We start from the raw sequence: 15,799 nt of genomic DNA on the forward strand, positions 1-15,799 counted from the left end.
CTTTGTCTGCTCCACTTCCATCTCTGCTCCCTTTCATCTGCAGCTGCACGGCCAGAGTGCCCTTTGTCTTCCCAATGCCTGTTTGATTTGGTTTAGAGTAAATCATTGAGGGGAGATTTCATTTCTTGGAGCTGATAATGAGTGTAGCTAGATATGGATCCTTTCATTTAAAAGTCTGCTTTGCAATTTAATCAGCCTCCACAGCCTCAACACCAGCCTGCAAGTAATGTGGGATGGTGGTACTGGTGAATGAAGAATAGAAAAATTAGACAAAAATTAGATTAATGATTTTATCAGAAATACTGAGCTGCTCTCTGTAATCAAGTTTCCCTGCAATGTGCTCTCTCAACACACTTGTGTCTCTGGGGAGGATTACACATCTCCAGAAGCAACCTTGGGGTTTGTCCAGTGCTGAGTAATTCCATCCATCCATCCATCCATTCATCCATCCATCCATCCATCCATCCATCCATCCATCCATCCATCCATCCATCCCTCCCACCCCACAGCACAGCTCCTCTGCTCACACAGGAAACCTGGGCAGAAACACCACTATTTGCAGCAATTTCTCCATTCCTCATCTTCTTTAAAAAAACATTTTTATGAATGATGTGACAAGACATTCTCAGCTACTCTGACACCCCTAGGACTCACCCCCATCTCCAACACCAGAGCCAGGAAAAACCCCAAATTCAGCCTTTAGTTTTGCTCCTTCTCCTGTGTCCTCCTGACCAAGTTCCATTTTCCTGCCAGCACATTTCCTTATTTCACCTTTGGAGGAAATAGGAAACCTCGAATGCTCACATCAGGAGAATGGAATAATATCTGAGCCACATGGAAATGAGGAACGAATATGAATAATCTCTGAACTGATGACCTTTAACAAAGTTTGATTTGGGGCTGGAAGCTGAGAAAACGAGCAGATAGAATCCAATAGCTTCTCCCAGTGCAAGTGTGTCGTGTTTAGAGAAGAATTAATTTTGCAAAGGAAACATCAGCTGCCAAAGCAATGAGACATTGACACTTGATAAGGCTGTTTAAAGCCTCACCAGGAGAACTTTCCCCACTCTGCTCTAACAGGATTAGAAACCTCTCATGTGGCTCCAAGGAGCTCCCAGACCCCCCAGCATCCCTCCCTGCACTCCCAGCCTGCCCAGAGCTGCTGCCAGCACTGCACTTTGCAAGTCAAACACATCATTTCAGGGCACTGAGCTCACAGATGTGTCTTTACCCGAGTGCAGAGGTTGTCCCCAGCCCTGGAGGTGTCACAGCCACTCTGACAGCTCACATTCCCTTGTGCCACAGAGGCAATGACCACAGCCAGCAGCTCTGCTTGCCAATTCCTCTCCAGGCTTTTCCCCTAATTAATTTAGCCTGGAAACCCTTCCCTGCCCAGCCCTGGTGTCCAGCACTTCCAGAAAGTCATACTGATGGAATGACAGGGCTGATCTTTGTACTAAAACCATTCCCAAGTCCACACATTGAATCACAAAGAGCAGAAATTGAGAGGAAAATTCATTTTTCCCACTTAGGCAGACTGAGCTCTCCAGAAAACCTTCTCCCAGGCTGTTCTAAATCTGGCTCTTAGCTAAAATAATGTGACTCTTTGTCTCATCATGTCATTGTCATATACTTTGCCTCGAATATTTCAAATTTTGCACTTTCCTGATCCTGTCTGCAAATCTTCGGTTTCCTTGTATGACTTTTTTGCATATTTGGATGTCACTCACTCCTGCTCGACTGCTTCCCCAGCACTGCTGCTCCCTGTAATTCAGCAGACAAGGAAATTCTGCAGCGTGGCAAACACACCTACAGACAGCTCATACCTGCTCACCCTGAAACTGGGAGCCATCTGTGCTTTGCTAATAAATTCCTGTGAGAAAGTGGGATTTTTTTCCTTTTTCCTCACTGAGACTGAGAGCTGTGCCATGTGTGAAGCTCAGCTGTCCCACACAAACACCCTCCAGGCTCTCCTGCAGGAGCACAGAGCCACATCCACCCCAACCACACCACAGAGATGCTCCTGGAGCACAGAAAAACATCATGCCTTTCCAAAGGAAAGCAGCAGAGAGGAAGGGAAGCTTTACATCTGGATAATTGCCTGCTTCCTGCTTAACACTGAGCAGGAGATTGGAGACAAATCCCTTAAAGAGACTCTGAAGCCCAGGGCCAACATCACTAGGGCAGTGCCTGACCTTTGGGGCAGCAGTGATTTTAACCAGCCCCAAATCCATGCTGGGGTCCCAGGCAGCCCCAAATCCGTGCTGGGGCTCCTAGGCAGCCCCAAATCCATGCTGGGGTCCCAGGCAGCCCCAAATCCATGCTGGGGTCCCAGACAGCCCCAAATCCATGCTGGGGTCCCAGGTCCCCCTGTCCCCAGCCAGCTGAGTCCCCCAGTGCACTCAGCCCACTGCCAACAGCAGAATGCAGAGCTGAGCCAGGAAAGGATTTTCCCCCATGGATTTGCCATCACCAGCAACATGATCTGCATGGATTGGCTGGTTAGGACAGGAAGAGAGAGCTCCTCCTGCCTCAGATCAATTCCTGACACAACTGCTTGGATGAGCAGAGGACAGATTTGCAAATCAGCTCGCAATGCCAGATATTTCCACCCATTTGTTGATAGAGGAAAAATCCCACACTGAAAGCCAGCTGCTGCTACACCTGTGCACATTCACCTACTGAGGAGAAAAGCAGCTTAAGCACTAATGACATCCAAATTATATCTTTGCTATCTTTGATGTTTATGATTCTTGGCTCCTTTCTAAGTAAAAGATGTCGTTAGAGTTTAATCAATAGCATTCTGCTCGGAGAAAGGCCTTCTGAAGCTGACAAAACTAGCCAGGTTTTGCTTTGAGACCTGCTTGAATTTGAAAAACGATAAAAGGAAAGTGCTTTACTTTTCATGCTGGGGAGGTTGTTGAGATTTCGGAGGAAATCAAACAGCGACTGCAAACATGATGTTATCTCGCTGGTGATGTGCAACGTGGGGCTGAAATCAGGGAAAAGCTGCAGCTGAGGCTGTGGATTGAGCTCTGTGCTCACTGCAGAGCTTGGGAACACTCAGAAATCAGAGATTAATCAAATGGAATCAAATATATTCCACCAAAAGATGGACGTTTCAGTGAGTGATGGATTCAGTCCTGACATCTCTCAGGGACACACTCTGCTCTGGGTCACTGACACAGAATGTCCTTCAGCAGCCAGGGCTGTCCCTCCCAGTGGGAATAAATCCAGGTCTGAGGCTCTGCAGGGAGGTGGCAGTGCCAGCCTGGGGCTGCCAGGCCATGCTGCCCTTTGTCCCCCTGCAGGAGGTGGCATTGCTGTGCCAGCCATGAATACTCCTGCAAGCAGCTGGGTTTTGGTTTATTGGGGTTTTGTGGGTATTTTTTAAAATCCTCAAGTGCAAGTGATTTTTACATTTGGCAGTGAAATCCCAGAATGGTTTGGGTTGAAGGGACCTCAAATCCCATCCAGTGCCACCCCTGCCATGGCAGGGACACCTTCCACTGTCCCAGGCTGCTCCAAGCCCTGTCCAGCCTGGCCTTGGACACTGCCAGGGATCCAGGGAATCTGGGAAATGGGAGGGAATTATTAAAATGGCCCAGATGTGTCTGCTGTGGAGCCCCATGAAAGACATCCTTGGACACCAAAGCTCCTGCTGCCCTCCCCTCTGATCTGAGAGGCAGAAACACCAACTCAAGGGAAGCAGGGAGAGAACCCAGTGAGCCTTTAAAGGGAAATTGTGCTTTCAGTGAGCTGGGAAGTTCTCAGGAAGCAGGACTGTCATTTGCTGCATTCATTCCACCCAAACCCCACCTCCTGCACTTGTTCTTGGCAAAGTCTGAGGGCACAGCCTGCATCAAAGAGCCCCAGCCCAGCAGCACGATTGCCCAGAGCTCCAGAGGCACAGCACTAATCGAGCCTTGCAAATCCCTCCCAAGTGCTAATTGCTTTTTCAGTGCATCCTGCAGGGCAGGGGCACTGCAGGGCAGCTGTGAGAGGGAACTGCAGAGGGTTTGGCTCCCCCAGAGCTCCTGCAGAGGCTTTGCCAAAGGAAATGTTTGTTTCAAGGAACAGTTTGGGCGCCACAGACTTCGGCTGGGGTTCTGTGAAGCTGCTTCTCTGCCTTCCCTCCTGATGGTAATAAATAAAAGTTCTTTGATTGCAGCAGTTGGAGGGTTGAGTTCTGGCTGTACTGAAGGGGCTGAGCTTTCCTGAGAATGAAAAACACAAGGAAGGAGCTGACACAGGGATTATTGAGAGGCAAAAATTCCAAACTGGGAATATCTGAGCTCCAATCCATCCTGGCTGAGGGTAAGCAGGGCACTGCTCTGATCACCCAGCTTGAGCTGCCCTGGCCCAGAGCAGCTGTGCTGCCCCTGGACCCCTGCAAGTGTCCAAGGACAGGCTGGACAGGGCTTGGAGCAGCCTGGGACAGTGCAAGGTGTCCCTGCCATGGCACTGGGTGGGTTTAAGGTCCTTCCAACCCAAACCATTCTGATGAGCTGCAAAACAGAACCACCTTTGCTCCTCAAGTGTCCAAAACCCCAAAGAAGTGCTGGTTTTGGCTAAGGCAGGCAGCCCAGGCCATGGCTGAGCTCCTCACAGAGCAAACAGCATCACCTCCTGTGTCCCTCTGGCCAGACACAGCCCAGGTCACTGCCAGGGCCACCCTGTGCCACCTCCAGAGCGCTGAGCTGCTCAGCTGGATTGATCCCTGCAAGCACAGCAAGTGCAGCTCCAATCCAGCTGCACTGAGCCACAACTGCTCAGAGCTTTGGAAGAGAATCAAGGTGCTCTGGCTCCTTTCTACAGGCTCAGATGTCCCTACATGAGACTTCAAGTGGCATTTGCTTTTGACATTGAAATGGATATGAAAAAAGGCCTCCCAAGGAATAATAGAACACTTGGCAAAAGGCACAGGCTGCAAGAATTAAAGGCCATTTCTTGAGCAGAGTCCGTGCTATCCAGCAGTGATATACCAGCAGTATAATCTTAATTAGCCAATAAAAGTTTTTAGACAATCTGTCTAGACTTGCTTTTGCCTGGATGTAAAATTGGCTTTAAAAGAAATATATAAACAGCAATGAAACGTCAATGAGGAGCTGTCAAAAAAAGCTCCCTGCTGCTCTACATCTGCACCCTGCTCTTCTTAAAACATGAGCATTTAAGCGAAATCCTTCAGCTTTTTAAGCAGAAAAGTTGCTATATTTGGGCTCAGTGCACTGCAAGCTCAGTCAGCTCCCTGACTTGCTGCCACAGGAGCTGACAGGAGCAAAACTCTCCTAGAAAGCTCTGACCAGCACAGCTCAGCACAGTCTGGGGAAGCCAAGGCCCTGTTGGGGCATCAATACAATTATTAAATAACTCAAATTTAAAATAATTAAGAGTAATAAAATAATAATTAATTAAAATAATAAATACTAAGTATTATTAAATTAATGATTGAGTGCAGCCATGTCTGCAGAGTCACTGGGCTTGTCCTGCCTGCTCCCAACAAGCAGGACAGGTCTGGGACCAAGGGACAGCACTGGGGACACGAGGGAAGGAAGAGAATGAAGGAGGAGAATCAAGTGACTTGAGGATGAAGTACTAGGCTGGAAAAGGAACAAAACACAGATATGAGATAAACTGAGAGACAATGGAAGGGTTGATTAGACATTGTGGATTAGTGAATTAAGGGAAGAAACAAAATACACTCAGGGAATTAAATGCCAGTGTATCTTTGATCAATGCTTAAAGAGCATTTTGGTGATCACAGCCTGAGATTGTCCCTCCCACACTGAGGAAGCTCTTTCCAGGCTCCTCCTCTCTGGATCAAGGTTTCCATTGCAAGGAAAGATCTGCATTCTGTTTTTCCTAGGAATTCCCTGTCCCTGTCCCAGAGCAGGGTGACCAGCAGGATGTGCTGCTGTCCAGAGCCTCAGGCCACCCAGCACCAGCACCATCAGCAGGACATGCTGTGCCACCAGAGCCCAAACCACCTGAGCTGCATTGCCATTGCCCACAGCTGACCTGCTCCATCCTTGTCTTTACACAATGAAACACAGGCAAAGCCGTTTCCTGATCATGACCTGAATAACTTGCTTTCTTACCCAAAATGCTCTGAACTTGGGCTCTGAAAGCCCCATGATTCCCCATGACACCACACAGCCCAGCCAAGGTCTCTGCCCAGACAGAGGAGGGCACTGCCAGCACCCCTCAGGCTTGCTTTTCAACAAGGGACATTGGGAATGTGTTAAAATAATGCTGAAATTGCCATCACAAGGTGCCTTTCAGATGGAGAATATGGAACACTGAAGGGAAGAGGAGCAGCCCAGGCTGCAGAGCACACTGCATGTCTCTCCATACATCTTCCCAACACCCTGGCTGTGTACATCAACCACTTAAAATGCCACCGTGCACTCCATGTTTCCAGCTCAGGGATCTCCTCGGAGAGAGAGCCCAGCAAATAGAATTTCAAACAGTGCCTTGACAAATAACTTCCCTGAGAACATGGAGGGAAGACTAAAAACTCCATTGATCATCATTCCCCACCTGCCAGGGCTCGGCACAGCAGGCACAGCTGGGATTTTCTCCTCGCACAGAACTTTCCTCCCCACACAAGGAAGGCTCAGACACCTTTGGGGACAGAGCAGGGACTGCTCCTGGCTGCCCAGATCATTGGGAATACATGAAAACCAAGAGCTTGGAGGGCTCAGGGCGTTTGTCATCCTCAGCTGTCTGAGGAGGGATGGGGAGTGAAGGAGGCAGGGGAGGGTGAGATGGAAGAGGAATTATTGATGTGCTGTGCTCCCCCATGGCTGGAGAGCTGCTCCTGCACCAGCACAAAGGCAGGAGGCACTCTGAAGGATGCAAGGTACAAGCTGAGGCAATATTTTGTGTTTCCTCCTGGGACACAGGATTCAGAGACAGAAAGTGGAATAACTTACTGCATCCCATTATCTATTCCCCTTCAGCTGCACAGACACATTTAGAGCTGCTCCCCAGTGCAGTCCCAACTAACTCATCCTGCTTTGCACAGCAGACACATCCCGTGGGGAGACCTCAGTGTAATCAGGATATTTCTGTTTTCCAAGGGGAAAGTCTAAGTGACAGCAGGGCTTCCAGTGCAGCACGTTTTGATGAAATTCCTTTGATTCCTTCTGGAAAGCTGACAAGCTGTTCTGCTCTGCACCACGCAAGGGAGAGGAGCTGGGGGGGAGATGGGAGCTGGGATCCTCAGGATTCTCAGGATTCTCAGGATTCTCAGGATTCTCAGGATCCTCAGGATCCTCAGGATTCTCAGGATTCTCAGGCTTCAAAGGCTCCACAAGTCCCTCCAGGCAGGCTGGCAGGCAGGGAAGAGCCAGCTGAGGAGTGAAGGCACTCAGAGACAAACCTCCAGGAAGCCTGGCTTCCCTGCCCCTGGCACAAAAGGGAGACTTTGGGAAGAGTCCCTGTCTTATCTTCCACAAGTTTCAAGTTTTCACAATCAAAGTCCACTCTGCTCCTGAAATCAGGTTTTTTGGATGAAACAAATGTGGTTTTCCAGCCCACTCTCTGTGGGAAATCTTTCTTACTCATGGATATTTTTTCCCTGCCATGGCTCAGTGTTTGCAACCTCAGTCACTTCTATCCACCTTTGTTCTACAGCTTTTCATCCCTCCCTAGCTCTTTCCACAGACTTGTTCCTTTTATTGTTCTCTAACCCCAAACGCTCTCCTTTCCCCTTCTCCTCCCCAAAACAGCCTCTGCACTTCAAGGGGATCTTCTCCTCAAGCTTCCTAGTGCACATCAACAACTTGGGTCCATTTCCTCAGCATCTCCACCTTCCCTCCCCATTTTCCATCCCTCCCAGCAGCCCTTGGCTGCAGAACAAGCAGCAGCACTCCCATCCTTTCCAGGGGGAACCATTACCCTTGAGATGCAGCAATCCTGCCAAGGAACAAATGGGAACACCTGGACTGGAGTGCAGAACTCCCTGAGGCTGCAGCCAAGCAGCAACTTCCCTTCTGCCCCCCAGGGGATGAGGGAGCCCAGAGGCAGGAGAGCTCCCTGGGGTGTCCAGCTTTACAGGAGGAATCAAGGACCAGCAAGGCATTGTTCTGCTTTGTATCAACAAGGACTGAACAGCTCCTTTCTCCCCAGCTGATCCACAGGACATTCACCCAGCCACACCAGCCATGGGCTATTAAAGCTGGGCTACTCTTTTGAAAGGACGCTGGCAGTTATTTGTTCAGCAACAAGAATTGCCTATTTCAATTTTATTCTGTCCTTGAGATGCAATCTCCACATGGTCAATAAGTGCCATAAAAAGGCAGATATTTATCATGAAAGTGGCTGATGCTCTGAGGGAACAGCAGCCTCTCAGCTCTCAATGACACTGCCTGGGAAGCAGCTGGCTGAGCTCATCCCGGAGCACATTCCCATTTCGGGATGAGCTGCTCTCACATTCCACCTAACACACACAAAGGCAATCATCCCATCAGATCTGTGCCTGTTTGCCTTCTCCCCAACTCTGCTTGATTGATTTTTCAAGAGTCTGTTGGAGCCGGAGGAATTACTCAGGGCCTGGCTGGTTCCATGCTGGAATTACAGCAGCAGCAGAGGCTGCAGAGCCAGCAGGGACACATCCAGACCCTCATTTCCCAGTGCCCATCAGCCTCCCTGCTCTCCTGAGCGAGATCAGAAGGACCCTATAAATCTGCACCAGGTACTTATCTCCCAATGATGGCAAAAGAGAAGAAAATACATCTATCACTAGGTACCAATGATTGGATTTTTTTTTTAATTCAAGCTCTTTAACGATGTGCTTATATTTGGTGCCAACGCTGCCTGTGTAGTCAAGGGAGAAATGGATGTTTGCAAAGGGCAGCTGAGATCTCATCACTCTTCTTTACTGAGCAGGGAACAGAGCCAGCCAGCTCAGGACATCTGCTCTGGCTCGGCTGGGAAGAGCCTTGCTGAGGAGGTGACGATTGCAGCCACAAGGTTTTGGGGACCTAAAAACACGGGCTGTGCCTGCAGGGGTTTGTGACACCTCAGCCAGGCACAGGAGGAGAGTTAAAGTCCAATCATCCCCTTAAGGACCTCACCCAGCCCCTCCTGGGCACAACACCTCTGCTCACAAGCTACCCAAAGAGCCACAGCAGCACTGAACACTCCCAGGGACAGATTTTACTTTCCCGCTCAGAAATACCTTCAGGCTCTCCATGCAATCCCAACCACCCCCGAGGATCAAGGCCAGGGCATCTTCTCTTCTCCCAGCTCAGCTCCAATTAAAGCAAATCTCATTAACCCTGCCAGGCTGCAGCACATCACACAAGTCAGTACAGCTTCAGACAACAATTTTTCCTGATTGTTTTTTCTGCAATGACAAAACATTTGCTTTTTGACAATAGGGAGGAGAAGAATAGATTCCATAATGTTGTTATTTAGCTTCACTGCACACCGAAAGGACACGTGCCTGAGTACTTGGGGAGAGTGAAAAGAAAAATGGAAAACACTTGAAGTGCTTAGATATAAATGACTTGATGTTCTGAGTGGTTTATATGTTTGTTTTTGCCGTGTTTGATCCAGAAAACAGGCTCCCAGGAGAAAGGGTAAAGGCCATTCATTCCCATCAAAGCACAGTGACTGAACACAGCCGGAGGCAGAGGGACAGCTCTGCACTGCAGCCCTTCCTGCCAACACCCAGAGGGGTCTGCAGGGCCAGGAATTCCTTGGGAAACCTCCCCACACCTCCTCCTGCTGTCCTCCAAAGAGCCCAGACTTGCTGCACCCACAGCTCTGCTTTCCTCGGGCTGCACTTCAAACCCACCTTTGGAGCCACATCTGTCTGCCTGCCATGCCTGGGGGGCTGCAGAGCCTCCTGGGGCTGTGGGAGGGACATCCATGGAGCTCAGCCTCAGGGTGGGCAGACAAACCCCTCTGCCCATCCTCCCATCCCAGGGAATCCCTGTCTGAGCAGGAGCTGCTGCCAGCTGGGCTCTGAGAGCAGGGAGCACCCATTTGGGCAGCCCGGGCTGAGGGCAGCACCCACTGCCAGCACCTTGGACAGAGCTGCTGTGATTTACCATGATAAAAAATGCTGTGATTTGTTATCACGGCCAGAGCAACCTCTGCTCACCACTCCTGTCACCTTCCCTGCTCATTTGCAGCCCTGGGGTGCATTGCAGAGTGCCAGCTCCTCGTCCTGAGTGTTCTGAACCCATTCAGCAGGGCTGTAATGGATCCACAGCAGAGCAGAGATGTGCCATTTCAGCATCAGAATGTAAGACAGAGAGGAAATAAATCAGGATTTTCTACTTGGCACTAGGACTCAGCAGTGCCTTTGAGATGCACAGGCAGAGCAGTCTCCTCTCAACCCCAGACAGTTGTACAACTCCCTCCCAGCAGTGATTTCACTCTCTCGTGTTATCCAGCACTAATTTGTGCTAATGGAATTCCCAACAGACAGCATAAAAATTAAGTTCTGTTACAAAAATGCAGATTCAGGAGCAGAGCAGGCAGCAGAGCAGACCTGCAGGAGCCTGCAGAAGTGCTGTGTGAATCACTGAGGGACAGCAGAGCAGCTCTGGGCTTTTATCAGTCAGCAAGGGCTGAGAGCAGAGGATTCTGACACCACTGAGGGGCTCAGGAGCACCAGGAAAGGACTCAGATCCTCAAAAACCCCCAGAAAAAGGTGCAGACCTCGGGAGAAACACAAGGCAGTGGAGAAAACAAATATCGAGGCTCTAGGAAAAGTTTTTGCATTTTCAGTTTTTGGGGGTAAAGGGGTTTAAAACAGTCTTTGCTACAGATAACAAACCCACAGAAAATAACTTCTATAGTGAGTAGTTAATTGTATGTCATCAACTTGTACAGAAACCAATGCCTTTGGGGAGGGTGGTGTTTAGTGCACAGACTGATGCAGTGCAGAACACAGTGGTTCATCTGGTTCTGGTGGAGTGACACAGCATCACGGGATGTCCTGGGCTGGAAGGACCCACAGGAATAAAACTCCAGCTGCTGCCCTGCTGCACAGAGATGTTCCCTCCTTATGTAAGAGATGTCTGCTGGATCATGGAGACTGGGGAATTACAGAAAGGAGGATGTACAAAAAGCCTTCTGTGGAGGCAGCAGAAAAGGAGATCAGGAGGCTGAGGCAAGGGCTGTGCTTTCCATGTTCAAGGGGCTCAGAGGTGATTCTGATTTTGCTCTGTCAGGGTCAGGAAGGGTTAGGGAGGGTTTGACCAGCACAGCACTGCCACTGCAACCTGCAGCAGGAATGTCAGCCCTGCACAGCACAGCCCTGGCAGGAGCTGGAGCCTGGCAGGAGCTGGAACCTGCCAGAGCTGGAGCCTGGCAGGAGCTGGAGCCTGACAGGAGCTGGAGCCTGGCAGGAGCTGGAGCCTGCCAGGAGCTGGCACCCCTCTGGCACGGCTGTAGCCCACAGAAAGGTGCCAGCTGCCCCAGAATCCTCCCCCAGCCCCTCGAGGCTGAGCACATCATCACCTGAGCTCTGGCAGTGGAGATTCCCTGCTGGCCACCCTGCCCTGCCCTGCCCTGCTCTGCACACAGAGCACCAGCAGAGCTGCCCAGCCTGGGGAGCTGAGCGAGGCACAGGAGGCTCACAGAGCCTGCAGCTCCCTCCTCACCCCAGGAACTGCAGCCCAGGAGGGACAGAGCAGCAAAAGCTCCACCAGCAACGCAGCCAGTGAACTCAGCTGTGAAAATGGGCCATTTGGGGAGAGCAGAACGTTAATAAATGCACTCCAGATCTTTCATTTATCTGTTAGGAGGCATTCAAGTGGTCTTTTGCTAACGACTTCAATATATATATTTCTTACAGATAGCAATTAACCTTCTGGTACAGATTAATCTTTAAAAAAAAATCAAAGATGAATTAATCTTTGAAATTCAAGTATTCAGTAGTTTCATTAATAATCTGAAATTGTCCTTTGAATTTCCCATAATTAGACCATTCCCCTAATTTATTAATCCCACAGACTGCAGAGCATGTTTCAAATCTTCATCTCCTGCCACAATGACATATTCAAACTCGCTTGAAGTGCTCATAATAAAAGTCACTTTGTGAAGAATTATTAACTCAGAGGATCAAGCAAAGTCTTTATATGCCAAAGCACATTTGAAAACTAAGCAGGGATAGCACTTTCTACTGATCCTCAGATTTCCTAAGATCCTGGCAGATCAGAAACAAGTTTGGATAAAACACTGACTTTAGGATAATTAGCTGCTACAGATTCCAGGCCAAAGCCAGGAAATGTTGTTACCTATGGACTAAACCCTCCTCTCTGCCAAAGGAAACGGTGAGATGCCAGGTGATGCTCTGGAGCTCACAACCCCTGCTCCCTGCTGGGATGTCTGAGTTTTGGGCTGAATTTCTCCCACTCTGGGCTGCTCCTGAGTGTCATGCAGGGACAGCCAGCACAGGGATTCTGCTCCCAGCCTGTCCCAGCTCTGCTCCTCAGTGCCACACCCACACCTCTGGTGAGCACATCAGGGCTGCTGACTGCACAGTGCCCTGGGCAGCTCCTGCCAGGGCTGGACAACATTTTCTGTGGATTTTCCCCAATATCCAGCCTGACCCTCCCCTGGTGCCTCCTGGGGCCATTTCCCCTCATCCTGTCCCTGTGCAGGGCTCCTCCCCAGGCTCCTGCCAGGGAGCTGTAGGGAGCAATGGCACAGCTTCTCCCACTGAACACCACCAGCTGCAGCTCACTGGACATGAGGCCACAGCCCAGAGTCAGGGGACAAAGTGTCATTGTCCCCCAGGGACTGAAGATCAGCACCTGCATCTCCAGGCAGCACTGCTCCACTAAACCTCCCAACAACAGGATCTTCCCACACCTCCCAGGGTTTTAAACCCCCAGGGAACTCGTTGGCAGGTGTTAATCCCATCAGAACTTCACCTGAGCTGTATCTGTGTGACACAAGAGGCTGAGCACAGCCCTAAGCAGCAGCAGCAGCGTCGGGGATCGGATTATTCCCATCCCAGGGTCTGTGGAAGGAGTTCAGGCACTGTTAGTGCTTTAATCTCACAGGCATGACCTACATCACCCTGCAGAGCTGCTCTCAGCAGGGCACTGCTTTGGGTTTGTGCTTCACTTTTTCTGAAGGATGTTCAGTTACATGTTGGCTACATGAAGAGCTCGGAGAATAAACCTAATTCTGCACAAGGTCTGTAAAATGGGATCCTGTTCTGCAGCCAGAGCCCGTCCTTGTCACAGAGAACACATTTTGGGTATGCTTTTGCTACAGTGGATATTTGCAAATAAAGCCAATTTTAAATTCTAATGAACAGTGGCATTTGTCACTTCCTGCTGTATTAAATCCAAACCCGTTTGCTTTAATACCACATAAATATGCATTTGTAGGAACAGACGAATTTATGCAAATGTGGGTTCCTTCTGTGACACCAACAGAAGGAAACAATTCCAGATCCCCCTCTCCAAAGCCCTTTCCTCTAAACCCAGCCACTCTCCCTGCTCATTCCCTGGAGAGGATCCATCCCTCCCTGGGCCAGTTTGGGACCAGCTGGGGTTTGTCCTGCAGACAGAGCTGATGCTGTGGGATCAGCCCTGGGCTGCTCCTGCCCTGCCCTGGCTGGGGATTGCTGTTGCTCTGGGTTGGGGATGAGGTTGGTTTTGTTAAGGCAATGCCAGGCAGGTGCAGGGTGGGAGATCTGTGAGTTCCACCTGGGGAACACAGCAGAGCTTGTCCTTGCCCATGGTGATGGATTCCCCACCAGGCTCTCTCACCAAAGCCTTCTGGGGACAGCCCTTGCATTTATCACCAGTAATCAATTGCATCATCTGCTTCTTCTCCCTTCCCAGCACAGGAATCAACTTCAAACCTCTCAGTTTCCAAACCTTTACGGATCTGCATTGCAAATCAGCTTGCCAAGGATTCACCCCCAAGGTCTGGCATGTCTCACCCCACACCACTGGGCCTGCTGGCCCCAAATCCCACAGCAGCAACCTGTGAGGCACCCAGGGAAAGGGTCTGAATTCACTGCCCTGAACTGGGCAGAGAAATGCCAAAGCAAAGCAGCACAGGTCAGGGTGGATCTGAGTGCTGAACCACCAGCGACACAAGGCAGTGGCTGTGAGCAGCATTCACAGCACAACTCCAGGCTGTGGAGACACAAAAGCTCAGCCTTTCCAAATCTGGCTTCTCCCCATGTCAACACAAGGAAACCTCAGCTGTGCACCAGGAGGAGTTTGGCACAACTCAAGGATTTCTGTTTCCCCAAGAAAGGACAGAAAACCACTGAGGGTTCCCACTCTCTGCAGCTCCACGAGCAGTTCAGCAATGACAGCACCCAGGAGCCACTGCAGAGCATTGCAGAGAACTGGAGCAACTTCAGAATCAGATATCAGCTCTAGAAAAATACGATCACATTTGGTACAAAACGACATTCATTACTTCCGCAGCGCTTTCTGGAGGGAGGACGGGCGTTGCCTACCTGCCTCTCTGGAAATTTGCATGAAGGACTCGACTCCTTTTTCTCCATAATTCCCTTCAGATGCCAAAGTGGATACATAATTCCATCCCAAAGCTTTCACAATGTCCACCATTGCTTGTGCTTGGAAGGAATCTGGAGGAACCACCCGTGAGAAGAAATCATAGCGCCTGTCATCGCTCAACTCTGGTGCAGTTGAGGCATAACTGATTTGTGGGATCTGTAGAAAAAAACAATTTCTGATAAATACACACATTCACATACTCAAGGCACTTCTTGCAGCAGCAGCTAAAGCATTGGCTTCAGCTGAGCTCTGGCTTTGCTGTGTCCAGCTGGATTTCTCCACCATCTTCCTTTACAACCTCTCACTGGCTTCAGTTACCCAAATAAAAATTGTGAATCAGCTGAGGACAGCTCTGTATGTGCACATCCATCATTCCTTCCTTTGTGCCAATCAGATAAAACACACAACCCATTTTCAGCACTGCCCTTGTCTCGGTGTTCTGGTTTTACCAGGATTTGGGATGCTATGACATTAACCCTACAGCTGCCAGTGCTGGCTGAGAGCCAGGGAGACCCTTCCTCAGCCTTTGGAGGATGGAGGCTCCAGGCTGAAGGAAAAGTAGGGTTTTGATTGTTTCTGATGAAGAACAGTGTGAAGGCTGCTGAGCATGGCCATGTCTGTCCCACAGACACAGGCTGGCACAGCTCAGCTCTGTCCCAGCAAAGCAGCCACTGCCTTTCCTTCTCTCAGCAGAGTGAAGGAGTCTGACAGTGACTTTGGTAACAGAGACCAGAATAGTGTTCAGGGCTGTTTTCCCCTTGGTAACAAAGGTCCCTGAGCAGTTACTGAGCTGACAGGATGTTAATCCCCAAGCCCATTATGCAGTTGTTTGAGCTACAGCCTGGGACTGCTCCTTAAATTAAGGAACCTGCCGTAATTCTCGCTGGAGACGCCCCGAGGGGAAAGAGGAGATTTGCAACACACACCAAGTGATCATATCTAATGATCTGAGCAAAGGGCAGCACTCTGTGCCTCACTGCAGACATCTCCTGCACTCTCAGCTGTGGGCTCTGCACAGCCTTCTGCAAGTATTTATTGTGTTACAAGTATTTATCGGCTCTCCTGCCTCCTCAGAAAAATAAACATTGTATTTCCCCAGGATCAAGGCTGCAAAGGGCTCAGCACCTTTGGTTGCACAGAGAGCAGGGGCAGTGGAGAGCGAATTTCCCCAGAACACACATTATATCTGTACTTCTGCACGGGAATTTGCAACTCCCACGGCAGAGGAAAAGCAGTCACCAAATGCAAACTTGCTGCTGGAGACCCAGAGGAGTGAACAGAGA

The 15,799-nt window shown here is 49.9% G+C and overlaps 1 protein-coding gene across 2 annotated transcripts in view; it reads right to left on the bottom strand.

The window, feature by feature from the left end:
* GRM7 (glutamate metabotropic receptor 7) overlaps nucleotides 1-15,799 on the bottom strand; it is a 184,803-nt gene that overhangs the window by 97,841 nt on the left and 71,163 nt on the right. For both annotated transcript variants that reach the window (XM_085072222.1, XM_085072221.1), the window contains exon 2: nucleotides 14,456-14,672. In XM_085072222.1, coding sequence (XP_084928348.1) covers nucleotides 14,456-14,672 — 217 coding nt within the window. The remainder of the gene's footprint in view (nucleotides 1-14,455; nucleotides 14,673-15,799) is intronic.

Source organism: Lichenostomus cassidix, chromosome 12, assembly GCF_008360975.1.
Source record: "Lichenostomus cassidix isolate B80296 chromosome 12, HeHo_3.0, whole genome shotgun sequence".
In the NCBI taxonomy this organism is placed as follows: domain Eukaryota; kingdom Metazoa; phylum Chordata; class Aves; order Passeriformes; family Meliphagidae; genus Lichenostomus; species Lichenostomus cassidix.